Source organism: Sorex araneus, chromosome 3 (assembly GCF_027595985.1).
Source record: "Sorex araneus isolate mSorAra2 chromosome 3, mSorAra2.pri, whole genome shotgun sequence".
NCBI lineage: Eukaryota > Metazoa > Chordata > Mammalia > Eulipotyphla > Soricidae > Sorex > Sorex araneus.
The window spans coordinates 232,988,351-233,014,624 of NC_073304.1; the positions used below are offsets into that span (position 1 = coordinate 232,988,351).

The window sequence follows — 26,274 nt, forward strand, 5'->3', positions numbered from 1 at the left end:
CCCACTTACTAAGCCGGGCTGCGGGAGGGGATGCCGGGCTGGAGTTTCTGGACTCTCCCGGACAGAGTCTCAGCTCCGCTCTCAGTCAACGCCGCGCATCCCTGCCATCCTGGAAACCGCTGCTCTGAGGTCCGATCCACTGGCATTCAAGCGCCAACTGCCTGGTGGCGAGTGCACGGTCAGACCTGGGGTTATCACCAGCCGAGAGTGTGGGCCAGTAGGGTCTGTCTGGCCACCCCGCAGGCCCTGAACCCTCCCAAGTTGCTTCGCACAGACAATCCTCGGCCTGTGGAAACTGGTCAACTGGTCAACCTCAGTTCACCAGCAGACGATTCTAGAACCCTGGATGCAATGAGGTGTTTCTGCTCTTGTTCTTGGCTGACCTGAGATGTCAACAGAGATGGGAACTATCAGGGCCTGGAGGTTTCTGCCTCCCGGGGCAGCCCCGACTCGGTTTCCTGTCTGCCTTTCTTCCGCGGCAACTGGGACTAAACGGGTGTCAGGGGAGGCAAAGGAAGTTAGGGGCATGGGTAGGGTTGGGGTTAGGGCTGGGATCCCCTGAGAGTTGTTTCCTTGAGTGGAAGGAATCAAAGTCGCACCCCAAGTCCGCCTGCATGTCCAGGAAGGCAGGAGAAAGCCCAGACGCATCTCGCAGCCCCCCAGCCCCAAACTCTCAGGGGCTCCTTGCTGATGCTCGGGTGCAACTCAGATGCCAACAAGGGTACCGAGGCCCCGTTCTGAAGACGCCAAAGTGACCACGGGCCACAGAAATACATGATCTACAACATGAGCAGTGAAACATGTCTAGCTTTATTATTAAGTTTCTGGACTGGCGCGATAACGCAGCGGGTAGGGCGTTTGCCTTGCACGTAGCCAACCTGGGTTCGATTCCTCCGCCCCTCTCGGAGAGCCCGGCAAGCTACCGAGAGGATCCCGCCCGCACAGCAGAGCCTGGCAAGCTACCTGTGGTATATTCGTTTTGCCAAAAACAGTCACAACAAGTCTCACAATGGAGACGTTACTGGTGCCCGCTCGAGCAAATCGATGAACAACGAGATGACAGTGATACAGTTTGTTTCTGGGTCACACCCAGTTGTGCTCAGGGATCACTCCTGGCGGGCCTGCAGGATTCTCCATGGAGTCAGGGGTTGAGCCCAGGTCTGCTCTATACGAGGCAAGCGCCCTCCTGCTGTCATGCGTGACTCTGGCCCCCACGTGGCGACCTTCAATTCGTTCTACAAAGGGGAACATCCACTTGCTGGGGTCCGGGGACGCACGGGAGCACTGGCACCTGCGTTTGGGCGACGGCCGGCGCAGGACGGGAGTTGAGGAGCCCTCCTGGTTTTTCTGCCATGCACAGGGCGACCACTGAGCAAAGCAAAAAGGGACCCGCGGGAGCATTAGTGGAGCGTCGTCGAGAAACATCAGCTGTGACACTGGACCGTCTGGTCCGGAAGCCCGGAGTGCTGGACCGGGTCTCCAGAGCTGCGCGAGAGAAAAGGGCTTCACGGCCGCCCGTGCCTCCGTGTCCGGGCAATGCTGCGAGGCTGGTCCCAGCCAGGACCTTGGTCTTCTGCTCTTCCGGACGCCCAGCTGTGGACCGGCTGACCCTGAAGGCTGGCGGACGGCCGCCTCCACCTTGAGGGATGGACACGCATCGCTCGCTCTGGAGCCAGTGGCGGGGGGGTGGGGGGTTGGCTGGTGCCAGATGGATGGGGCAGGGCCCCTCCCATGCAGAGTGGGTACTCTGCAAGCAGCACCCAAGCTCTGGCCTCTTTAGAAGGTGCCAGAACCCAAACTTCCCATCCCGTGTGGTCCGTGTGCAGCCAACGATTCCCTCTGCACGTGACCGGGACATCTTGGAGCCGGGAGGAGGAATGAGGCGCTCAGCCCAAAGGCTCACGGAGGCGGGCCGAGAAACGGCAGCCCCGGGAGATGCAGGGGGTGGGCAGTGCCAGAGGGGAGTCTCCCCAGGAGGAAGGACCAGGGCCGGGAGGCGTGCTGTTTCCCACTGTTCCTGTATCCGAGGTCCTTCCAGAATGTTCTATATGCTGCAGCACGGGCGTCCTCCATCCGCTCCAGAACACACTTGCCTCTGAAGAGAAGGGTCCTCTCGCCCCAGGACCGCTGGCACCGGGGGCTTCCCGGGGGGTAGCATGGGGCAGAGAGGCAGCCGGGAGTCGCTCCTGCGGTCCAGCCTGCAGCACAGAACAAGGGCGAGAGTGAGACCCCCCTGCTTGGCCCTCCCCAGGGGCGGCCCCCGGGGAATCTTCCAGAGACCCGGAAGCACACCCGGATTCCCAGAATGGGTTCCAGAGCTCCTCTGACGGCCCCGCACACGTCTCCAGGGACCCTCCCTACCCCGGTTCATCACCCCACAGCTTCTCACCACGACCCCCAGAGCTGAGGTTTCAAGGAGCTGGTGCTCGCCGGCCCGGAGTACTGGAACATTCTCCTTTGCCAGCAAGTAGCTGTCCAGTCTGAGGCGTGCGGCAGAGGCACGGCAACGACAAGCAGGTCACTGGGGCATGTTTGGCACCACAGGATGAGATAAAGGGTCAAAAGCTAAGGGGACAGGAGCTGAGGGACAGGAATCGGGGGAATAGGAGATCTTATAGCCTACTTCTCCTCTGGGAGAACCCGGCAAACTACGAGGAGCTTCCTGCCCACATGGGAGAGCCTCGAAAACTCCCCATGGTGTATTCATATACACCATGTAACAAGCTGGGTCTCATTCCCCTGACCCTGAAAGAGCCTCCAATGCAGCATCGTTGGCAAGGATGAGTAAGGAGAGGCTTCTAAAATCTCACTAGGACGAATGGAGACGTTACTGAGACCGCTCGAGAAAATCAACGATCAATGGGATCGGGATGATGATGATGATGATGATGATGATGATGATGATGATGACGACAACGACGACGACGATGATGATGATGAGATAGAGGGACATGAACTGAGGGGACATGGGCTGAGGGGACCTGAGCTGAGGGAACATGAGTTGAGGGACAAGGAGCTGAGGAGGCATGAGCTAAGTGGCCATCGGGTTGAGGGGACATGAACTGGGGGGACATGAGATGGGGGGAAATATGAGCTGAGAACACATAAGCTGAGGGGACATGGGCTGAGGGGACATGAGCTGAGGGGACATGAACTGAGGGGACACGGGCTGAGGGGATATGAGCTGAGGGGACATGGGCTGAGGGGACATGGGCTGAGGGGACACGAGTTGAGGGGACACAGGCTGAGGGGACATGAGCTGAGGGGGCACGAGTTGAGAGGACACGGGTTGAGGGGACATGGACTGAGGGGACATGAGCTGAGGGGACATGGACTGAGGGGACATGGGCTGAGGGGACATGGGCTGAGGAGAATGTGCTGAGGGGACATGAGCCCAGGGGTGACCAGGTCAGCACTGAGGGGCCCCATCTAGCGAGCCTGAGGCCCCTTCACAGAATCAGGAGACTGGGCGCTGCCAATCCCGGGTGTGTCCCCACTGGCCGCCCCAGTGGCCACCACGAGGCCTGCGGGCCGCTGCCTCCCCGGGCTGGCCTTCCCAGCCCCACCCCACACTCCATGAGGCAGACCCTGGCCCACGAGGTCCTACATCCCAAGGATTCCAGAAGCTTCTAGAAACCAACAGGCCCCGTCTTTCTCCACCAGATGGGCCTGGTGCACGGTATTCCCAGGGGAGACACGGGCTCAGAGGCAGGGAAAAGCCCCCCACCACCACTCCGAACACCAGCAGAGAGGGGGGCGGGGCCCAGGAGACCGTGGGAAAGGGGGAGACCTCGGTTGCGGACACCCCAGGCCCCGAACCCTCCCCAGCTGGGCCAGGCCCTGCCCTCCAAACGAAGGAAACCGCCCCCCAATGTTCCAGCCTTTCTCTGGCCGCCTTCCCCCGCGCCCCCCTCACCCCCCGTCTGGGCAGAGGCGCCCGCTGAGCCGCTGTCTGTCTCGGCATCATGGGGGGGCCGCCCCCCCACCTTCCCGGGGGGCCTCCCGGCACACAGCAGAGGAACTGGCAGTAGCCCAGTGGCTGATGGGCTTCCTCCTGGTTGCCTGGCAACCGCATGGCTTGGCACCAAACAGCCGCTCCGGGGCGAGGGAGGGGGGCACCCGCCAAATAAAACCCAAAGCAGGGCATACAGCACCCCGGGCCCGCCGGGCCCAGCCAAGGCGGGTGGGAGATGGGGGGGGGGGCGTGTGACCAAGGAACCAACCCAGGGAGGGACAAGGAACCCCAGGGGGGCCCGTGCTGGCCTGCGCCTCAGGGGTCCCCTTTCAGGGCAGAGGAGGCAAAGGGCTCTGGGAGGGGGGGCAGGATGGGAGGAGCCCGGCCCGGTCAGGGGGAGGGGGGGCGGGGAGGGGACAGGGCAAGTGACAAGCGGCTGCCTCTCCATCGCCAGCCGTTCCACCTCACCAGGGCCCTTCCCTAACACACCCGTCCCGCCCACCCGCCCAGTGCTCCCAGACCCGCCCACCCTGACCCTTTAGAAATCTCTGCGGGGGGAGTGACAGGACTGTCTCCTGCTGTCTGCCACTCAGCAGTGGCCGGGGAGGCGGGAAGGCCAGCCAGCCCCGGGCGGGGGACTTGCTGTCAAGCCTCCATGGCTCCCCGAGACCCACACCCGAAGGCTCGAACCCTGAGAACATCACCCCTGAGTGGCGGGGGGCGGGGGGGTCTGGCGAGGGTCCTCGGGGAGCCAGGACCCCAGGGGCAATCCCCGGGTCCTGCCAAGAGACGGGCTGGTTTGGGCTGGGACGACAGTACAGTGGGGAGGGTGTCTGCCTTGCACGCGGCTGCCCTGGGTTCGATCCCCGGCATCCCATAGGGACCCCCAGCACCGCCAGGTGTAATCATCCCGGAGTGCAGAGCCAGGAGTCACCCCTGAACATTGACGAGTGTGACCCCCACCTCAAAACAGAAGCCAAAAAATAGAGACAGGGGCTGTATTCCCCATCTGCTTTCAACGTAGACATGACGGCCGGTGCCCCAGCAGCCCCACTGTGCTAAGAGGACAGTGGGCAGGGCTGATGGTCTTGAAGGGGGTCCGGCAGCGAGAGGGGAGGCTGTCCCCCTTCACTGCCCAATGCCCAGGGCCCCTGTTTCGGGGATCTCCGGCTCTGGGTGCGGGGCCTGGCCAGGAGAACTGGACACACTCGAGTGTGACAAGTCCCTGGGTCACCCCAGCAGCTGATGACCTTGGGGACTGGATCGTTCTTCAGGGGGCCCCTGGGGGCAGACGCCTCTGCCTCAGGATGGAACTCGCACCACCCCTGGTCTCGGCTGGGAGCCCCCCGAGCTGTGCCCATCACAAGCTGTCTCCGGGGGTCAGTTAGGACAGAGGACAGAGCGCATGCATTGGCTCCTGTTCAGTCCCGGGCACCACACGGTCCCCACCCCGAGCACCACTGGGTTCAATCCCGGAGGCCTCCCTGAGCACGGCTTCGGTGGCCTGGACAATACTGGGTGCCACCGTGCCCACGCAGCGCCAAGCTGTCAGTCAGGGTGACCGAGAATCACCAGGAGTGTCCCAGAGCCCACTGAGCACTGTTTGGGAGTCTCCTGCACGCTGTCACTAAACCGAAGACTGTGATTTGGGCGTTATGGCGACTGCCCATGGCAGAGTCTGCCCTCGGGAGTTTGTCCGTGGGTTGGTCACTCCTGGCTCTGGGGACAGCAGGGGATGCCGGGGACTGAGCCCACCCTCGGGGTGAGATCTCTCCAGCCCTCTCTGGCTTTCTGGCGGGGGAGACAATTGCCCGTGACTCACTGCTTCTCAGGGGCTACTCCTGGCTCTGTGCTCAGCGGTCACTCGAGGTGGAGCTCAGGGGCTGGGGGCTGAGATGGGGGGCCCCGGCACCCTAACCCCCTGCACTAGCTCTTCATGTCTCCCTTCTTGAGCTTGGCTGGACTCAGGTGCCCCTGGGGCACCGGTTCAGAGCCCCCAGGCCTCGGCCTCGCCCCAGCTGGGTCCAATCAGCGTCTTCCACGGCGGGACTAGGCTGGAGGCTTGGAGCTCAGGGGCTGGAGCGACAGCACAGCGGGGAGGGCGTTTGCCTTGCACGCAGCCAACCCGGGTTCGATTCCCAGCATCCCATAGGGTCCCCTGAGCACTGCCAGGAGTAACCCCTGAGCATCACTGGGGTGACCCCCCCCCAAAAAAAATAGAAATCATTCCCTGTGCTTACTTAACACAGAGGTGACTTCCGACCCCCCCTCCCCAGGAACCATGCCCCCCCATGGTACCAGAGACTGGCACTCTGGGACCCTCTTCTGCTCCCAGGACCTTCTGGCATGCCCCCCCCCACCGACACCACGGTTATCGGGACAGCAGAGGACGACGAGACTGGCGTAGGCCACTGCCCACGGCGGCCCCAGGCCTGAGGCGCCCTGCAGCCAGAGCCTCGCGTGCAAAGGCCCTGCCTCTCGCGAGCGGGTTCCGACCCAGAGAGCTTCCAGATGCTCGGCGTGTGCGGTGGCGGCCCTGCTGGCGGCCGTCTCCCGGGGCCCCCGGGAACTCAGCCGCATCCTGACGGCCGGATGGAATGTGGGCTCCACCCCCGCCCCCGGGTCAGGGGGGGTGGCGCTGTGGGGGGACGGGGTGGGGGGAGGCAGAACGGGTGCCCCATCCTCAGGGTCGTCCTCCGCGAGTCCGCCCTGCACCCCCCGCCCCTGCAGCCCCTTCTCCCTGACTCCCCCATGCCGAGCAGGGCCACAGGACATCCGTCTCTCGAGCTGGTCCCACGACACGTGAATGAGTGCGCCTGAGAAGTGTGTGTGTGTGTGTGTGTGTGTGTGTGTGTGTGTGTGTGTGTGTTGGGGGGGACTGTGACCCCTAAGGGGAACTCCTGGGGTTGTCTTGCCCGAGCCTCTATCTTGTGACTCCCCACACCCACATTTTTTTTATTTTTTGTTTTGTTTTGTTTTGCTTTTTTTGGGTCACACCTGGCAATGCGCAGGGGTCACTCCTGGCTCTGCACTCAGGAATTACCCCTGGCAATGCTCAGGGGACCCTATGGGATGCTGGGAATCGAACCCAGGTCGGCCGAGTGCAAGGCAAGCGCCCTCCCCGCTGTGCTATTGCTCCAGCCCCACATTTTTTTTTTTTAATTGAATCACCTTGAGCGGCAGTTACGCGCTTTCAGTCTGAGTTTCAGTCTTACAGTGGTCGAACACCCATCCCTCCCCCGTGCACATTCCCCACCCCCAGTGTCCCCAGTCCACCCCCCACTCCCTCTCCCACCCTCTCCTCTGCCTCCCTGGCAGACAATTCCCCCATCCTCTTGCTCTGCTTCGGGGCATGATGGTTTTCAACACAGATACAGAGAGGTTCGGTCCTGTGTCTGCTCTCCGCACGCCTCTCCCATCCCGAGCCGTCCCTCCAACCCTCACTGACTGAGTGACCCCTTCTCCGTCCCCGCTGCCACTCGACGACAAAGCCGCACCCACAGAGGCAGAGGAGGGTGGGGAGGGGGTGCTGGCCAGGAGGGTGGACGGCAGCGCCCGCAGCTGCCTGCGTCCCCTCGACAGAGGATGGAGTGTCTGTCCGTGGCCAGTCCCTCCCCTCCCGGGGCCCCAGGAAGGGGCGAGCCGCCGGGGGGCCCCCTGCTCACAGCCGCGAGGGGCCGGGGCGTCTTTGCACAGGGCCCACTTTGAAGCTCGCCGCTGCGTGCCCACTGCGGCGCGGGCGGGCGCAGTAAAGGGGTGTTATCAGGAGGCGGCCGGCCTGTGAACGCGGCCCCTGCTATCGCCGGCGGGGCGGGGTGCTTTGAGCACCTCCTCGCGAGGCCCCCACTTCAAAGGCCCTGCGCACCTGCCAGCCCTCGGGCTGCCGCGGGAGATGGGCACCCCCGATAGCGGGGACCCCGCCCAGGCCTTCCAAGGGCCCCGTCCTTCCAAGGGCCCCTGGCCCGCGGCCAGCGGGGCTCGGGGACAGGAAGTGTCCTGCCCTCGGGGCCACTCCAGGGCTCACTGGGGCAGAGGGCTACTGCCTGGCCTCCGGGCACGGGCCCGTCCCCCCACTCCGGGAAGGAGGCCGGTGGGGAGGGCGAATTAGGGCCTCGCCGGATCTGGGGGGGCAGTGCAGGGGGCTGAGGGCTGCGGCGTGCTCTCTGTCGCACTCGGGTCTGCTTGGGGGGGCCGGAAAGATGGAGCTCCGTGGGGAGAGGGTGTGGGCACGGCAGCAGCAGGCTGGATGGCTTCCTGAAGGTTCTGGAAAGCTCTGCCCTGGGCTCGCTACTGCAGCTCTCTCGCCTTTGTGGGGCGACTGGCCGGCAGCCCGGCTGGGTAAATGAGTGAATGAATGAATGAATGAATGAATGAATGAATGAGTAAGCGAGTGAGTGGATGAATGGGCGAGTGCACAGGGGAATGAGTGAATGCACGAGATGAACAGATGAAGCAATGAATGAGTACAAGGATGAAGCCGTGGACGAAGAGATGAGCGTCCGGCTGTACATGCGCCAAGGGACAAAGGAACAAGTGAATGAATAAGAAAGGAGTGAACAGATGGAGGAGTTACGTGAATGAGCAAGGGAATGAACGAGTCCACGGCTGGGGGAGTCAATGACTCACAAACAGAGGAACGTGTGACCAGAGAGGAACGAAGGAGTGAGCCCGTGGATGAATAAACAAATGAAGGAATGAATGAGTCCCCGATGAGTGAGTGAATGAATGAATGAGCAGAGGCGCAGGTGAACAAAGGAAGACAAGCATGAGTCCCGGATGCGTGAATGAATGAATGAGTGAGCAGAGGAGCTTGTGAACAAACCAATGAGAGGAGCGGTCAGGGACCAGGGTCCCGCCGTGGTCAGTGCTCCTGGCCGGAAGGGCCCATGAGCCCAGGGCACATGTCACCCGAGGCCCCCGGCTTCCTGCAGGAGGCAGATCAAGGTCCAGATCCGGGAGCGGCCCCTGATTAGCCATGGGATCCGGCCGGCCGGCCGGCCCCGCCCGCGGCCAGGTGTGTGCGGGCACCCGGCCAGCGCCCCTCCCCCACCCGCCACCGGCGGCCAGAGCCGGGGGCCACGGCCAGGGGTGTGCATGGCGGAGTCCCCGTGCACAGCACGTGCGGCACCTTTGAGAGGGATGGAGGGGGGGCGGGGGGCACTGTCCCCACCCCTCTGCTGATGCCTTTTTTTTTTGTTAATTCAATTTAATTTGATTTTTCTATTGAATCACCACGAGATACCCGGGTACAAAGCTGTTCATGTCTGGGTATCGGCCATTAGGGTTCCAACACCCGTCCCGCCACCAGAGCACAATTCCCGGCACCAGTGTCCCCGGTTCCTTCCCATCACCCCCCCATCTGCCTTTGTGGCAGGGGCTTTTCCTCTCTCTCTCTCTCCTCCCTTCCTCTCTCTCTCTCTGTCTGTCTCTCTTTCTCTCTCTGTGTCTGTCTCTCTTTCTCTCTCTGTGTCTCTGTCTCTCTCCCTCCCTCCCTCTGTCTCTGTCTCTCTCTCCCTCCCTCCCTCCCTCCCTCTCTCTCTCTCTCCTCCATTCCTCTCTCTCTGTCTGTCTCTCTCTGTATCTCTGTCTCTCTCCCTCCCTCCCTCTCTCTCTCCCTCCCTCCCTCTCTCCCTCCCTCCCTCCCTCTCTCCTCCCTTCCTCTCTCTCTCTGTCTCTGTCTGTCTCTCTTTCTCTCTCTGTGTCTCTGTCTCTCTCCCTCCCTCCCTCCCTCTCTCTCTCTATCTCTCTCCCTCCCTCCCTCTCTCTCTCCTTCTCTCCTCCCTTCCTCTCTATCTGTCACTTTCTCTCTGTGTCTGTCTCTCTCCCTCCCTCCCTCCCTCTGTTTCTCTCCCTCTCTCTCTCCATCTTTCTCTCTCCATCTCCCTCTCTCCTCCCTTCCTCTCTCTGTCTCTGTCTGTCTCTTTCTCTCTCTGTCTCTTTCCCTGTCTCTGTCTCTCTCCCTCCCTCCCTCCCTCTCTCTGTCTCTGTCTCTCTCTGTATCTCTCCCTCTTTCTGTCTCTCTCCCTCCCTCCCTGTCTCTCTCCTTCCCTCCCTCCCTCTCTCTCTCCTTCTCTCCTCCCTTCCTCTCTCTCTGACTCTGTCTCTGTCTCTTTCTCTCTCTGTGTCTCTGTCTCTCCCCCTCCCTCCCTCCCTCTGTTTCTCTCCCTCTCTCTCTCCATCTTTCTCTCTCCGTCTCCCTCTCTCCTCCCTTCCTCTCTCTGTCTCTGTTGTCTCTTTCCCTGTCTCTGTCTCTCCCCCTCCTTCCCTCTCTCTGTCTCTGTCTCTCTCTCTGTCTCTCTCCCTCTCTCTGTCTCTCTCCCTCCTTCCCTCCCTTCCTCTCTGTCTCTGTCTCTGTCTCTCTTTCTCCCTCTCTCTCTCCTTTTGGCTATCATGGTTTGCGGCCATCCTATCTGTCCCTCCCCCTCCTTTCAGCACGCCGTCCTTATCCCGAGTGACGGAGTGACACTTCCCACCATCGCTGTCCGAGCGGCCCCTTCCCTGTCCCCTCTGCCTTCTCCCCCAGCCCTCAGGCAGGCTTGCAAGCGTGGCCCTTGGGTCTTGGTCTCATACTACGTGAGAGCAGTCACGCGCGACACCTTTCCAGGGAACCCAAGGAGGGGGCGCTGCCCACCCTGCTGCTCCTCGGGGTGCCCAGGCCATGAGCCCCGGGCTGGCAGGCTGGAGCTGGGCACCCCAGGGGGCTAACTCCCAGCAAACGTCACGGCCACGTGGGCCTGGGGCTCGGGTGAAGGGTCCATGCTCTGGTGGGTGACACTGGGGCGAGGGGTCAGGCCTGGGGCCTCTCACATGCCAGACGTGCCCCAGCCCTCTGCGGCCTCCTCCTGGGCCGGTTCTGGTTCCTGAGAGGGTTTGGGTCTTGGGTGTCGTCTGGGGGCCACGCCCTGCGGCGCTCAGGGCTGGCAGGACTCGGGAACCATACGGGATGCCGGGGATCGAACCTGGGTCAGCTGCGTGCCAGGCAAACGCCCTCCCGTGTCCGGCTGCTCCGGGCCCCCAGTTTCTCATTCGAGTCCCCGGAGTGGCTCATGGCACGTCTGAACCCACCCCGGCTCCCCTCTGCACCCTCAGACGTCCCAAACATCCCCGCACACAGGCTGTGTGCAGGGAGGGGACTGCGGTGGCTCCCGGGAGGAGCCCCCTAAACTTGGGGGGTGCAGGGGAGCCACAAGCACGGGGACCACCCTCCTGCTTACAGCTGAGCAGCCCCGATACATACAGACACACACCACACGCACACACGTGCACACATACACACATATACACACGCACATGCACACATCTGCACACACACATACACATGCATACATGCACACATGTGCACATACGCATGCGCACATATGTGTGCGCACACATGCACACACATGTACATGCACGCACATATGCAGACAGAAGCATGCACACAGAAGCATGCACACACACATACACACACATGCACACACACAAATGCACGCACACATACGCAGACAGAAGCATGCACACACATACACACACATGCACACATGCACACGCATGCATACACACACACAAGTGTGCACACACATGCATGCCCATGTGCACACACACACACATGCACACGCATATGCACTCACATGTGCACGCACACACACACACACACACACGGCTCCCGCCTCCCGCACGGCCTCTATCTATCTGCTTCTCAGGCCCAGACGCGTGTCCTGGGCCTGGGTCTCTCCACTCAGCTCGAGGACTCGGGGGACGATGCCCGGGGGGTCCTGGGTGCCCGTCCCAGCAGGCACAGCCCCCGGGCGTGGGCCGTGGGCCGCGGGGAGCTGAGCTCAGCGCCCGCCGGGAGGCAGCGTGGGGTCGGGCCTTCCGCCGGGCTGCAGCTGGACCCGGGAGGTCAGGAGCGAGTTCACGGGACAGGCCACCCACGCGGCGCAGCAGGGCGGGCGTCCCCGGCGCGCTCTGGCCGGGGCCTGCCTGGGACGGCCGCGCCGCCATATGCCTCCCCGGCCCGGGCCCAGACAGACACGGCTCCTGGGGTGCCGGGGACCCCGCGAGGGGTGGGGCCTCGGCCACGGCCGGGTCACCTGCCCGGGAGGCTGCGGGGGGCGCTCTGCTGACACCCCGGCCTGCCCCGGGGGCGGATTCCAACTGGGACCCCAGAGCTCGGGGTCACTGTCAATCGATGGGGTCAGAGGCCCAAACGGGACGTCGTGTTTGCAAAGCTCCAACTACAGCAAGGAGCATGCTCTCTCTCTCTCCCTCTCTCCCTCTCTCTCTCTCTCCTCCCTCTCCCTCTCTCTCTCTCTCCCTCTCGCTCTCTCCTCCGTCTGTCTCTCTTGCTCTCTCTCCTCCCTCTCTCTCTCTCTCTCTCATATCTTGGTCTTTCTCTCAGTCTCTCTATATCTATCTCGGTCTCTCTCTCAGTCTCTCCTTCTCCCCCGCTCACTCTCCCTCTATCTCTCTCTCCATCTCCCTCTCTCTTCCTCTCCCACCCTTTCCTAGGTCTCTTTCTCTCTTCATTTTCCTTGCTCTGCAGAGTTCTGCAGTCTGAACTATAGAAAGGAACACTTTCCCTCTCCCCCTCTCTCTCTCTCCCTCCCTCCCTCCCTCCCTCTCTCTCTCCCTCTCCCTCTCCTCTCTCTCTCTCTCTCTCTCTCTCTCTCTCTCTCTCTCTCTCTCTCTCTCTCTCTCTCTCTCTCTCTCTCTCTCTCTCTCTCTCAGCAAACAGACTACTCTTGGCAGCGCCCGTTCCCAGGTCCCCTGGAGCCTGCCCGGCCTCTGTTGCAAGCGTCTCTCTCTGTTCTCCGCCCAGCCCTGGACACCGGCTCCCCGCCGGGCTGGCAGGGCTGGGGCGGGCTGGGAAACAGGAGAGAGGCAGAGACCAACATCTCGGGCGCAGCTGCCAAGAAGCGGCCCGGAGCCCCGTCTGGGCAGTGGCAGCCCTGCCAGGCCCCTGGGCGTGCTGGGACTTGCTGGCAGAGGGGGCCGGACAGTGAGCCCGGAATCAAAGGGGCAGTCCTGGCACAGGGGCAGGGCCCAGGGAGGCGTCCACGGAGCCTGGAAATGAGTCAGGGCCCAGGGTCGCCTCCGCTGTCTTCCTCCCTCCCGGAAGCGGCCAACATGCAAGGATTCCCAGGAAAGGGGTTTCACCCCCTCCCCGCTCCCCGACCACCCCCCACGCCCGGGCTGCTCTTAAAGGGGCCGACCACTCGCTGCCAACCTCTGATGCTGGGCAGTGAGCCATGAGCAATGCCCCTTCCTGGAAGAACTGTCGGGCAGAGAAGTCTCGAAACGGGGTGCAGGCTCCTTCATGACTCAACGCCCTCCCCTTTCCCAAAACAGTCACGTTCCCATCTGGGGCCTGCCGAGGGCGTCCAAGCTGGCGACAAGGACTTGGCAGGTGGGATGATGTGAAGACGGTTTCGAGGGGTGTGTGTGTGTGTGTGTGTGTGTGTGTGTGTGTGTGGCGGGGGGGGGGGGAGTGGGGATTATCCCAGATTATTCGGGGGAGTGAGGGAGGCCAAACCAGCGCCAGAGCCCTGGCAAACAGGGGGGATCTGACCCGGGGCAGGGACCCCCTCCCTCCCACCCCAGCCGCCCGTCAAGTAGCTCCAGGCAACTGCAGAAACTCAAGAAGTAGATGCAGTTCTTTGCCCCTGGAGACGCTGGCGGGACCAGTTCCTGCGTCCGAGGCCTGGCAGGGCCCCCTGCCCCCGCCTGTGAAGATCAGGGCCCGTCCGTCCCCACGACGGCACGTGAAACAGCTCCCTCCCTTCCTTCCTTCCTTCCTTCCTTCCTTCCTTCCTTCCTTCCTTCCTTCCTTCCTTCCTTCCTTCCTTCCTTCCTTCCTTCCTTCCTTCCTTCCTTCCTTCCTTCCTTCCTTCCTTCCTTCCTGTGCCCCGGAACAGCCAGAGTCCTAAATCTCCGTTGCACATGCTCGCTCCGAGGGGGCGTGGGGAAGAAGGTTCCGGAACCGGCGTGTTTCGGGTACCCCTTCCAGAGCAAGCCGGAGGCGCGGGGACATCAGCAGGACCGAGCCTCAAGTCGGGCTGCCTCCATGACAGCACAGCCGGGAGGGCGTTGGCCTTGCATGCAGCCAGCCCGGGTTCGATCCCCTGAGCACCACCAGGAGTAATTCCTGAGCGCAGAACTGGGAGGAGGAAGCCCTGAGCATCACCGGGTATGACTCGGAAAAAACAAACAAACCAAAAAAAAAGTGTCAGTGTCTTCCTGGGAAGGACTGACTCATCACAACGGTCCCGAGAGGGAGGCCGGTGGGGGCGCCTCTCGGCCCTCGGGGGGCGCCTGCTCCGCACGTGTGGCGCCCAGGTGTGGACCCCACACGTCACGGATCCCGGGGACCACCAGTGCAGGCCTGGCCACCCCCAGTTCCTCAGGCCCAAGCATCTGTGCGGTCTCAGGCCCGACCGTGATCGCCCGGTCCTGCTGGGCAGAGGCCCCTCCCGCGGCCACCCGAGCCTGCTCGGACACTAGTGCCTCCTCTGTATAAGCCCCCCCCCCAAAAAAAAAAACCCACAAAACTCACCCAAAGGTCATTAATCGCCAAACGCTCACGTTAGCGCCCGTTCTGAGAACGGTCCCTCCCGGCCAGCGGGCTGGAGGCGGCTAACGGCGTCCACTGCTCCGTGGTCTGGGTCCACGTCGGTGGGTGGGGTGGACGTGAGGATGGTTTGAGCTCTAAGACCCCGGGGGCAGCGGGGGAAGGCGCGGGGGGCGGGGCCAGGACGCCACGTGACCGGGCTCTGAAGATGCACCTTCACGGGTCTGTGGAGCGCGGCACTGGGCACGCAGCCGCGCCCGCCCGAGGCCCAAGTGCTCTGCTCACCCTCCGCCTCCTCCCCCGCAGCAGACCCCCTCCCACCCCGTGCCCCCCCCATCTCAGCCCCCCACGCCCGTTCCCACCTCGGGCTCCACACGCCTATTCCATTCCCGCTCCCTGGAGGCTCCCTCCCGGCCTGGCGAGGTTGGCCCCTCTGTGCCCTGCCACTCTGCGCCAGGCTCTCTCTCGGCCTCCTGCGACACCGGGCACCGCCGGGCACCCCTGGGTCTGCAAGCACGCCCCTCCCCCTCCCCGCCTCCCCCCACCCCTCCTGCTCATGATCCATCACCAGCCCCTTTACTGGTCACCTCTGCAAACATCCGCCCCCCCAGCCCCTGACCCCCAGGAGCCACATGGCTTCCGGCAGGGGAGCCCCGTCCGCCCCACCCGCACCCCGGCGGGGAGGGCAGCCTGCGGGACCCCTTCTGGATCTCCAGTGAAGTATTTCTCCGAGGTGCACCCCCGCCCCTTTATTCCCGCCACACCCCGGAGGCCAGAGCCTGGTGGAAGGACCAGAAGGCGGATGGGGGTCTCCCAAGACCACGAGATCTCAGGCCACAGATATGGTCCGGTTGGGAAGGTTCGACTCGGGTTCGAATCCCTCCCCGGGCACCACAAAGGGTTCACCCTGGCCCCCCCACTCCCGAAAGGAATAAGCTACACCTGGAGGGGGCCGGGTGGGGGGGAAGTCTCAAGAGTCATCTGGGGTTTACCAGCGCAGCAGGCGAGCCCGGAGCAGGGGGCGGTGGGAGAGGGCAGGGGGTGGGCAAAACGGGTCTGACTCCGGGGAGGCAGGACGGCCCCCCATGCTGGATGGATACATCCTGCCCCCGAGGCACCCCCCAGCCCCAGCTCAGCATTCCTCCTCCCCGAGCCTCCCCAGACCCCACCAAGGACAGCAACCAGGAAGCAGACGCATCCCACGCCTGGCTCAGTGCTCATGTCCTGCCGTGTTCTCTGGCTCGACGGCCGGAGTGAGCGTCTGTGAGGCTCTCCATCAGAAGTCGCCTGTACGGTGACACACTGGGCCTGATGCGGTGCAGGGACACCTACTGGGGGAAATACGGTAACCGGGGGCCCTCTGCAGACACCTCCTTGGCATACAGCGCTACTATAAAATCTGATGCCCCTCAGAACATTTTTTTAATGTATATAAGCGGGTAAGGCATTTGCCTTACACGTGGCCGACCCGGGTTCAATTCCTCCGACCCTCTCGGTGAGCCCGGCAAGCTACCGAGAGTATCCTGCCCACGCAGCAGAGCCTGGTAAGCTCCCCATGGCATATTCGATATGCCAGAAAGAGTCACAACAAGTTCTCACAATGGAGACGTTACTGGTGCCCGCTCGAGCAAATCGATGAACAACAGGACAACAGTGCAACCGTGCAATTGTTTTTATTTAATTCAGAGAACTGTGGGGCTGGGGTGATAGTACAGAGGAAAGGGCTCTTGTCTTGCACACAGCCAACCCAGGTCCAGTCCTGGCATCCCACAGGGTCCCCCGAGTACCCCCGGGATTAATTCCTGAACACCAGAGCCAGGAATAACCCCTGAGCATTTCCAGGCACGGCCCAAAAACTAAAAAAAAATTAAAAAAAAAAAAAAGAATTGTGATTTACAAAGCAACTGAACCTTTTGTGAGATTTTTTCAAGGTGGCCCCAAGCCCCCAGCACCTAAAGGAGCCCCCTCCCCCCACAGGACAGGGGCCGAGAAAGAGGGTCCTGGCAGCTGCCCTCTGGGGTGCAGGAGTCCAGACAAAGCCCCCCATGGCCTGACGGCCGGGTGGGGCAGCCCGGGGGGTGCTCAGGAGGCCGAAGGGGTGAGCCCCACCCGACCCCGCTGTGCTGTCACCCCAGGGCCCCCCAGGAGCCTCCAGCCGTGCTGGGTGGCCCAGGGCCCCTCCCAACGCCCATCACGGGCTCGGGTGACCTCACCGGCCCCCCGGGAGCCGAGTCACAGGCCAGATGCTCAGGATCCCACTTCACAGACGGGGCGACTGGTCCAGGGCCACCCAGGCGGCTGCCGTGCCCGCACTGCCCCCTGCCCCCGCAGGAGTGGGCCCCGGGAGGACCGAGGGGCCACCGCGGGGGAGAGGGCCGTCTCTCCCACCCCGACTGGCTCTCTTAGGGGGCCCCCGGGGGCCTGCGTGCTCACCCTCCACTCTCCCTAGCCCCCTGGCTGCCCCCTCCCTGCTCCTGCTGGAGGGGACGGAAGGGCGTGAGGGGGAGGGGGAGGGCAGGCCTGGAGTGAAGGCCGGGTGCCCGGGAGCCAGGAGGCGGAGGCCCGAGTCCAGAGCAGACATCTGGTCGACCCCGGGAAATGGGACCGAGAGCAGAGTCCAGGGCGGACATCTGGTCAACCTCGGGATCAGGGGCCGAGGGACGGAGATCCCAGGGGACACAGTCTAAGGAACTCTGCCACCTCCCCCAAAAAGATAGGAAGGAGCAGAGGTGCAGAGAGGGAGCCAGGGTCTTGCCGGGTCAGGCCCAGGATGTGAGTGTCTCCTGGTCAAGGAGGGCGGGGGGGGGGGGGGAGGGGGGGACGCGTCCCCTCCCCCTGCAGGCAGCCAGGGGCTGGGCCTGAGGCAGGAGGGAGGAGAGGGGTGCAGGGGCCACCCGCCCAGCCCCGCCTCGGGCCCTGGACCTCGGCTTCCTCCTCCTCTTCCTCCTCTGTCCCCTGCAGGGCCCCCACCCACCCACGGGGGGCGCTGGCGTCGCCAGCTGCGGGTGGACGGGGCGGGGAGGGGGCAGGCGGCTGGCGCAGCTGCCCCCAAGCCCGGCCGCATGCGGTTCCCAGGCTGCTCGAGGTTAATGAGTAACCGGCCCAGACAGGTGCGGGGGGCAGGGCCCGGCCCGCCGGCGGGCGTGAGTCACTTCCCTCGCAGCGTGCGAGCACTGAGTCACGGGCAGGCCCAGCTCGCAGCCCTCCCACTGCGGCCCACTGGCTGGCCACCCCGCGGACGGCCAGAGGGTGGGCGCTCCGGCCCCACTGCTTCCCGTCTCCCGGGCCCTGGTGCGGCCAGATGGGAGCCGGGGACGCTCAGGGCACGAGGGGTCTGGACATGGGCAGAGGGAAACGGGGCCAGGACACACACCCCTTCCCTGCCCGAGTGAGGCCGGGCGGGGGCTCGCCGTCACTCACACACTCACACACACACACACATACACACATACACACACTCACATACACACTCACACATACACACACACTCACATACACAGACACACTCATATACACACTCACATACACAGACACACTCACATACACACACTCACATACACACTCACATACACAGACACACTCACATACACATTCACATATACACACACACTCACACATACACACTCACACACATACACACATACACACTCTCATACATACACATACACACACACACTCTCACATACACACACACACACACACCCAGCAAAGGAAGCTTAGGCCCTCTGGTCCTTCCTTGCCTCCCTTCCAAAACTTATTTTTCCCTTTTTGGCTCATGGGCCTCACCCAGCTGTGCTCAGGGCTCTCTCCCGGCTCTGTGCTCAGGGACGACTCCCAGTTCTGTGCTCAGGGCTGACTCCTGGCTCTGTGCTCAGGGCTGACTCCTGGCCCTGTGCTTAGGGCTGACTCCCGGCTCTGTGCTCAGGGATTAGTCCCAGCTCTGTGGTCAGGGCTCACTCCCGGCTCTGTGCCCAGGGCTGACTCCTGGCTCTGTGCCCAGGGCTGACTCCTGGCTCTGTGCTCAGGGCTGACTCCTGGCTCTGTGCTCAGGGCTGACTCCTGGCTCTGTGCTCAGGATTCACTCCTAGAGGTATTGAGAGATCACTCCTGACTCTGTGCTCATGGATCACCCCAGGCAGTGCTCAGAGGACCCTCCAGGGGTGCCAAGGACTGAACCCAATCAGCCGTGGGCAAGGCAAGCCCCTGTTCTAGTGCTCTGGCCCCCAAATCTGTTTTTTTTTTATTCCTTTCATCCCCTGTGGCGCTCAGGACTGGCCCCTGGCTCTGCGCTCGGGGATCACTTCGGGGTGGGGGCACCTGGACTCTCTCCAGTGCGCCCACCCGTCCTTGAAAAAGCATCTTAAATAAGGAAGAAGACCAAGGGGGAGAAACCCTGGTGACGCACTGGGGACGCGCCCGGAGCCCCGTGGGGACTGGCTGCTGCTCACTCCCCGGAGAGCCGCTCGCGGCTGGGATTCCCAATAGACGCCTAACCGATGGCGTCAGGGGTGTCCCCGCAGGGGCCCCGCAGGGCGGGCAGGTGGGGCCGCCCACAGCGCCACCCACAGTGCCGTCTGGCTTGTGGCTGAGTCCGGGGGGGCCGGAAACCCGACTCTGCGGGCCCGGGCCTGAGGGTGACCCCGTTTGTCTGCTGGGACGCCCGGGGCTCTCTCTGGCCCCCAGCTCTCAGCTGGCCCCGGGCCCCGGGTCACAGGGGCTCCCGGGCAGAGTCCGCTTGGGCTTCCTGGACGGAACAGGGGTCAGGGACTGGCCTCCTCTGGGGGCCTGGCCAGCCTAGCTGCACGGACGGTCCCCGGAGCAGAGCCCAGAGGTGGAAATGTCCAGTGGCCCCTGAGGGTTTGTTCCCCCAGAGCTCCAGAATGGCTCTGGGCCCGGGGCACGACGGGGAGCGGTCAGGGCCGGGGGCACGGCGGGGAGCGGTCAGGGTCCGGGGCTCGGCCGGGAGCGGTCAGGCCCTGGGCTGCCCACCGCTGCACTGAGATCCCCCATCCAGAAATTGTTTCCCCAGGGCACCAGGAGCTGGAGGGGCTGATGGGCTGTGTGTGTGTGTGTGTCTGTGTGTGTCTGTGTGTCTGTGTGTGTGTGTGTGTGTGTGTGTGTGTGTCTGTGTGGGGCGGTGATTACAGTCACAGGGCAGCAGGGAAGATGCTCGCTTTGCTAGTGCCCCATCCCGGCTCGATCCCTGGCACCCCGCAGGGCCCCCTGAGCACAGAGCCAAGAGTGACGGCTGAGCTGGCACCAAACCCAAACCAAAATAAATCGCAGAGCGAGGACAGGGGCCTGGAGCTGGCCCGCACGGAGGCCAGGAGGGACCCCCCCAGAAACAGCCCCAGGGACCCCGGCACTGCGGGGCCCTGTGACAACGCATCACGGGGCCTGGCAGGTAGAGCACTGCCGGGGGTGGGCCTAGCACCCAGCACCGTGGCGCCCGCCCCCCACCCCACCCCGCTAACGCCCACCAATAACAAAGGACAGAACTTAGAGTGAGGTATGTGGTGAGGCCCAGACATCACACACACACACACACACACACACACACACACACACACACACACACTGGCCTTACACACACACACTCAGCTTTGTGTGTGGACACACATGGCCTTATATACACACAGCCATGCACACACACACACACACAGCTTTGTGGATGTATACACACACATACACACCAGCCTTACGCACGCACACACACAGACTTGCACAGACTTGCACACACATACACCCCCAGCTTTGCGCATGTGCACACACACACACCAGCCACATACCTTGCACAGACACACACCCGGCTTTGTGCGCCTACACACACCCCCACCTCACACACACCGGCCTTATACACACACAACCTTGCACACACACACACACCCCAGCCTTATACACACACAGCCAGTATATACACACACACCCAGTACACACACACACACACACCCGACTTTGCTCGCATGCACTCACGCGCGTGTGCGCACACACAGACACACGCACACTGGCCTTACAGCTTTGAGCATGGATGCACACACACACACCCCAACCTTACACACACACACACACACACACACACACACACACACACACACACCCAGCCTTGCGGCCAGGAGCCCCCTCCACTCAGCTGCACACCAGGAAGCCTGGGGCTCCCCCTGAGCTCCCCGGGGTGGGCAGGAGCCCCCCACGCCCCCTGGCTGCAGGGCACACAGGCCGCAGCTCACCCGGTGCCGAGCACTGTGGCCCCTGAGAGGCCCGAGCACTGTGGCTGCGGATCCTGCCGCCCTGGGGCCTGGGTGCGACCCGCCGCCCGGCTCACCGGCCGTCACGTGAGCAGAGGGACCCGAGCCTCCCCTCCCGCCCCAGCCTCACACTCCCGAAGCCGAGAGCCGGGCCGCGCCCCTGCGTGCGGGAGACCCAGCCTCCACCGGGGGCTCTGGCGGAGCGAGGGGACCGGCAGGACTCACCCAGGCCGGCTGACGGGTGCTCGGGTGGCCTGGGTGTCCGAGCAATCCCCCTGGGCTTCCGGGAGCCGTCGCCTGCTCCCCGTCCGCTTCCCCTGGTGCAGGACGCCAGCCCGGCCGGGCCCCCGCCGTCACCTGGAAGGAGAACAGAGCGTCAGGGCAGGCCCAGGAGCGTGGCCCGGAGAGAAAGCAGTGCCGCCCCCCCCCCCCCCCCCGCCACCGCCGGCGTGGCCCCGGGGCCCTCGGAGGCCGCCACACGCAGACGTGAGGCGGGCAAGGCGCTGGGGGTGAGCTAATGAAACCGAGTCGCGCCCGGGGATGGTTCCCACCAATTACCGAGTGCCGCGGGCGGGCTGGCCGCCGTGTTTTACGGCCGACCACGTCACCCGGGGCTCTGCAACACGGCTGCTGAATTTCTGTTTGTAAGGTTTGGGGCCACACCCGGCGGTGCTCAGGACTTTCTCTGGCTTTGTGCTCGGGGATCACTCCCTGTGGTGCTGGGCCGGGCTGGGCCGGGCTGGGCCGGGCTGGGCGGGCTGGGGGGGAGGCGGTGCTGGGATCCTACCCGGTTCTACCTCTCTGGCCCCTACTCCCACTGCTGACGACTCCACCCTGCAGAAGGCCTCTGTCTGTCGGGGCGCACTGCGAGAAGGCGAGAAACGCCTCCCACGCCTGTGCCCGGCTGCTCTCACGCATCGAGAAACATCAGTTCTGAAAGTCCCAGGTTTCCGCATTGTCGGGACAGGGGCCGGGCCACCCCTGCTCCAGAAACCCCGGCAGCCACGCCACGACCCACCCCACCACCATGGAAACTCACCTACCGGCCACGCTCCGGAGAACCTTAACCCATCTCAAAAGAGATCACCTAGCCGCAAAAATGTCTCGGGACACCCACTGCCGGCTGAGATTTGCTGGGTGCTCTCGGAGTGGGGGGGCAGGCCAGCCCCCGCCCAAACAAGGCCCCGGCAGCCACTGCCATACCCCAAAGTCGCCCACTAGCTAAAAAAATAAATAAATAAATTCCAGGGACTGAAGCAATAGTATGGGGGCAAGGTATTTGCCTTGTTTCTGACCTACCCAGGTTTGATCCCCGGCATCCCAGATGGTCCCCGAGCACCACCAGGAGTGATTCCTGAGTGCAGAGCAGGGAGGAACCCCTGAGCATCGCCGGGTATGACCCAAAAAGGGGAAAAAAAAAAAAAAACCAACATTTAACTCCAACCAGACTGCCCACTTAAGAATTCTGGATTTAAGGGGCTGGAGCAATAGCACAGCGGGGAGGGCATTTGCCTTGCATGCGGCCGACCTGAGTTCGAATCCCAGCATCCCATAGGGTCCCCTGAGCACCACCAGGGGTAATGCCTGAGTGCAGAGCCAGGAGTAACCCCTGTGCATCACCGGGTGTGACCCAAAAGCAAAAAAAAAAAAAAAATCTGGATTTAAAAGGAGAAAGAGAGAGAGACAGAGACAGAGAGACAGACAGACAGAGAGAGACAGAGAGAGAGAGAGAGAGAGAGAGAGAGAAGAAAAGCCCCTGCCACAGAGGCAGGCAGGGGTGGGGGGCGGGGGTGATGGGGGGGAACCTGGGGACACTGGTGCTGGGAAATGTACACTGGCGGAGGGATGGGTGTTGGAACACTGTGCGACTGAAATCCAATCATGAACAGCTTTGTAAAAAGGAAAAATAAAGAAAAAAATTTAATTTAAAAAAAAAGAGTCCTGGATTTTGCGGAGCACAGAGCTGCAAACTCGACATCTCTCATAGCTCCCTCCCACACCTCCAAACCCCCAACACTGAGTCCCAGCAGGAGCACGGCAGGTTGGCCGGAATGTGACGCAGTAACAGGCCGTCCCAACCACCCTGCAAAGCATCGGAGTAAACCCTCGGATAAGGACTTAGTGTCCCCCAGGGAAGATACAACCATTTTCACAAATTTTCTTTTTTTTTTAATAACTTATTTTTTTAATTAGTGAATCACCGTGAAGGTACAGTTACAGATTTATACATTTTTGTGCTCATGTTTCCCCCATACAAAGTTCGAGAACCCATCCCTTCACCAGTGCCCATTCTCCACCACCAGTAAACCCAGCATCTCTCCCGCCCTCCCCAGTCCCGTCTCCCCCCACCCCACACTGCCACTATGGCAGGGTATTCCCTTTTGATCTCTCTCTCTGATTAGGTGTTGTGGTTTGCAATAAAGGTGTTGAGTGGCCATTGAATTTTCATAAATTTTCTTTGCTAGCCCGCACAGCAGAGCCTGGCAAGCTCCCCGTGACGTATTCGATACGCCAAAAACAGTAACAGCAAATCACAGTGGAGACGTTACTGGTGCCCGCTCGAGCAAATCGGTGAACAATGGGATGACAGTGACAGTGACATTTTTGGGCCTTGTTTGGAGGTTCCAGCAGCGGATAGCACAGCGGGTAGGGCATTTGCCTTTCATGTGGACGACCCTGGTTTGACTCCTCCGCCCCCCTTGGAGAGCCCGGCAAGCTACCGAGAGTATCCTGCCCACATGGCAGAGCCTGGCAAGCTCCCCGTGGTGTATTTGATATGCCAGAAACAGTCACAACAAGTCTCACCATGGAGACGTTGCTGGTGCCCACTCGAGCAAATCGATGAACAACAGAACAGCGTGCTACGACAGTGCTACAGTGCTACATTTTTGGACCATCCTGTTAGCCACTTACTGGTAACAAGCGATATAAAATAAAATTACTGGGGGCCTGCGACGGGGCCAGGGTGGAGGGGTGGTTGGCGCGACGGTGTGTGCGGGGGAAGGTGCGGGCGGTGGTGAGGCTGGGGGTGGAATAGTGAATGCCGGTAGCAAATCGCCATGAACAACATCTAAAACACGGAGTTTAAATAAAGTGGGGCGGGCAGGGAGCAGCAGCTCTGCTCTTCGGATGGACTCCGGAGAGCACTGGGGGGCGGGAGCGGGGGAGAGCGAGGACAGCTCAAAGGCCCGTCTGCTCAAGCCGGTCTTCTTCACGCCGACCTCCCTTCACCCGGCAGGCAGACACCGGGCAGGGTAGGATTTCAAAAGGTGCTGAAAGGTAATAGCCCCCTTCTGAGCTTCCCCATCATTAGGCTCAAAGAAATCCCTCCGGACCCCTTGGCAAGTGAAAACAGAGAAGAAAGGGACGGGGAAGCCAACACCATCAGATTGCGGCAGGAAACCCAGGGACGGGTGACTTTCACTGGGAGAGGAAGGAGGGGTTGGGTGGTGCCCGCTCCCTCAAGGGAAGCCCCCAGCAGCTCCCTGGCTTCCGGCCTGGCTCCCTCGGGGCCTGGAGCCCCTGGGGACAGCGCCCCCCTTCCCAGGCCAGAGCTCTCCAGGCGCCCCAAGACCCCCTCCCCACACGGGGGCGCGGGTCCCAGCCACGGTTGCCACGGCCATGAGATCTGTCCCAGAGCAAGACCGAACCCGACACGGGCTTCTCCAGGACACGGCCAAGACTCGGCCGCGTTCGCCTTGACTGAACTGCGCTAGAAGATTCTAGAAAATTCCTCCCAACGCAAACAAGTGGGGCCGGAGAGACGGGATGCGGGGAGGGCGCTTGCCACGCACACAGTCACCCTGGGTTCGATCGCCGGCACCCCCGGAGGGTCCCCTGAGTCCCGCCAGGAGTTGATCCCTGAGCACAGAGCCACACAGACACATATATACATATGCACACAGGCATATACTAAAATACCTACACGCATATACACATGATCACAGATATACTTATGCACATACACTGACATATACTGACATACACACAAATATGCACCTGCACACATACACCCCAGACACACACACATATACACACTTAAACACACATATATACTCACATACAGACACCGATACACACATGCATCCATGTACACACACCCACACCTCTACATACGTGCACACCTGCATGTATACACATCACACCCACACACATTTACACGCCTGTGCACACACAGGCACACGTAACCAATACACCCCACATCCCCACACACACCCTCTGGTGCCTCCGTGCTTCGTGCTCATCCTTCCTGAGCCGCTGCTCGGGCGGCCTTTGCCGGGGTCCCTGTTGCACACAGACCCCCCAGAACCAAGCATGGCCCTCCTGCCCCCCACTCCGGGAGCCCCAGGTGAGCTCAGGCGCCTTGCAGGGGCCCCAGGGGGCACAGCCAATGGTAGCTCTGTCCCCTTCTGCGTGGCACATGCTGGGCGTGGCCTCCCCATGGGGGGTGTGGAAAAGGACCACCCGCTCCCCAGGAAAGACGGGGTCTCACAAGGTGCGTGCTGGCTCTCTGTCACGACAGCTGGCCCAGCACCATGCGCCTCTGACCCTCAGGTGCCCGAGAAACTTCTCCTGCAGCAGAGAGTACTGGTTTCAGAGCCACACCCTCAGCAGAGAGCACTGGCTTCAGAGCCACACCCTCAGCAGAGAGCACTGGTTTCAGAGCCACACCCTCGGCAGAGAGCACTGGTTTCAGAGCCACACCCTCGGCAGAGAGCACTGGTTTCAGAGCCACACCCTCGGCAGAGAGCACTGGTTTCAGAGCCACACCCTCGGCAGAGAGCACTGGTTTCAGAGCCACACCCTCGGCAGAGAGCACTGGTTTCAGAGCCACACCCTCAGCAGAGAGCACTGGTTTCAGAGCTGCACCCCCTGGGACAGTCTTCCAGCCGCTGCAGGATGCACCAGCTCTGCCAAGCGCCACCAAAGCTGCCACGGGCAAACTTTGACGGGCCGGCGGCTCCCGGCCCAGACAGAGCCTGACTGCCCCCGGCCCCGGCCCTAAAGCCCGCCGACCGCCAAGCCCGTCTCGGCCGGGCCCCGGGCCCTGCTGGGCAGAGAAGCGAGTCCCCGGGTCTCTGCCCCAGGGAGACGCTCCAGCCCGGGGCTTGGTTTCCCAGAGGCCTGACCACGAGCCGCCCGGGAAGAGCCACCCAGCACTGCTGCCGCGGGCACTGCCCCCCCCCCGGCCCACGCGCAGGCAAATCTCCCCCGACCCCTGGGCAGGCGGGCCGGCCTGAGACCCTCGGGGTCTCTCCAGCCCCCAGGGGCAGCCAAACCTCTGGGCTTTCTCCAGCGAAACCGCCTCTTGGCCCGCTGGTGTCACTGTCTGTCCCTCGGCCTCGCAGAGCTGGAGATCCCCAGGGGACACACACACACACACACACACACACACACACACACACGGTGCCCTGGTCCAGGTGCCCCACCCTCACGCCAGGCCTTGGCCCCGCGTCTCCGTCTCACCGTGTCCAAATGGAAAATAAAACACTCCCCTCAATAAAAAAAATTAAAAAAAACCCTTT

The 26,274-nt window shown here is 62.4% G+C and overlaps 1 protein-coding gene across 1 annotated transcript in view; it reads right to left on the minus strand.

Moving 5' to 3' along the window:
- Positions 1–789: 789 nt before the first annotated feature.
- Positions 790–26,274, minus strand: part of LOC129403649 (collagen alpha-1(I) chain-like) — a 96,599-nt gene continuing 71,114 nt past the window's right edge. The window contains exons 2-3 of the mRNA XM_055133403.1: positions 20,975–21,106; positions 790–2,198 (exon numbers count right to left, since the gene is read on the minus strand). Of these exons, the coding sequence (XP_054989378.1) occupies positions 1,887–2,198; positions 20,975–21,106 (444 nt within the window). The 3' untranslated portion in view covers positions 790–1,886. The remainder of the gene's footprint in view (positions 2,199–20,974; positions 21,107–26,274) is intronic.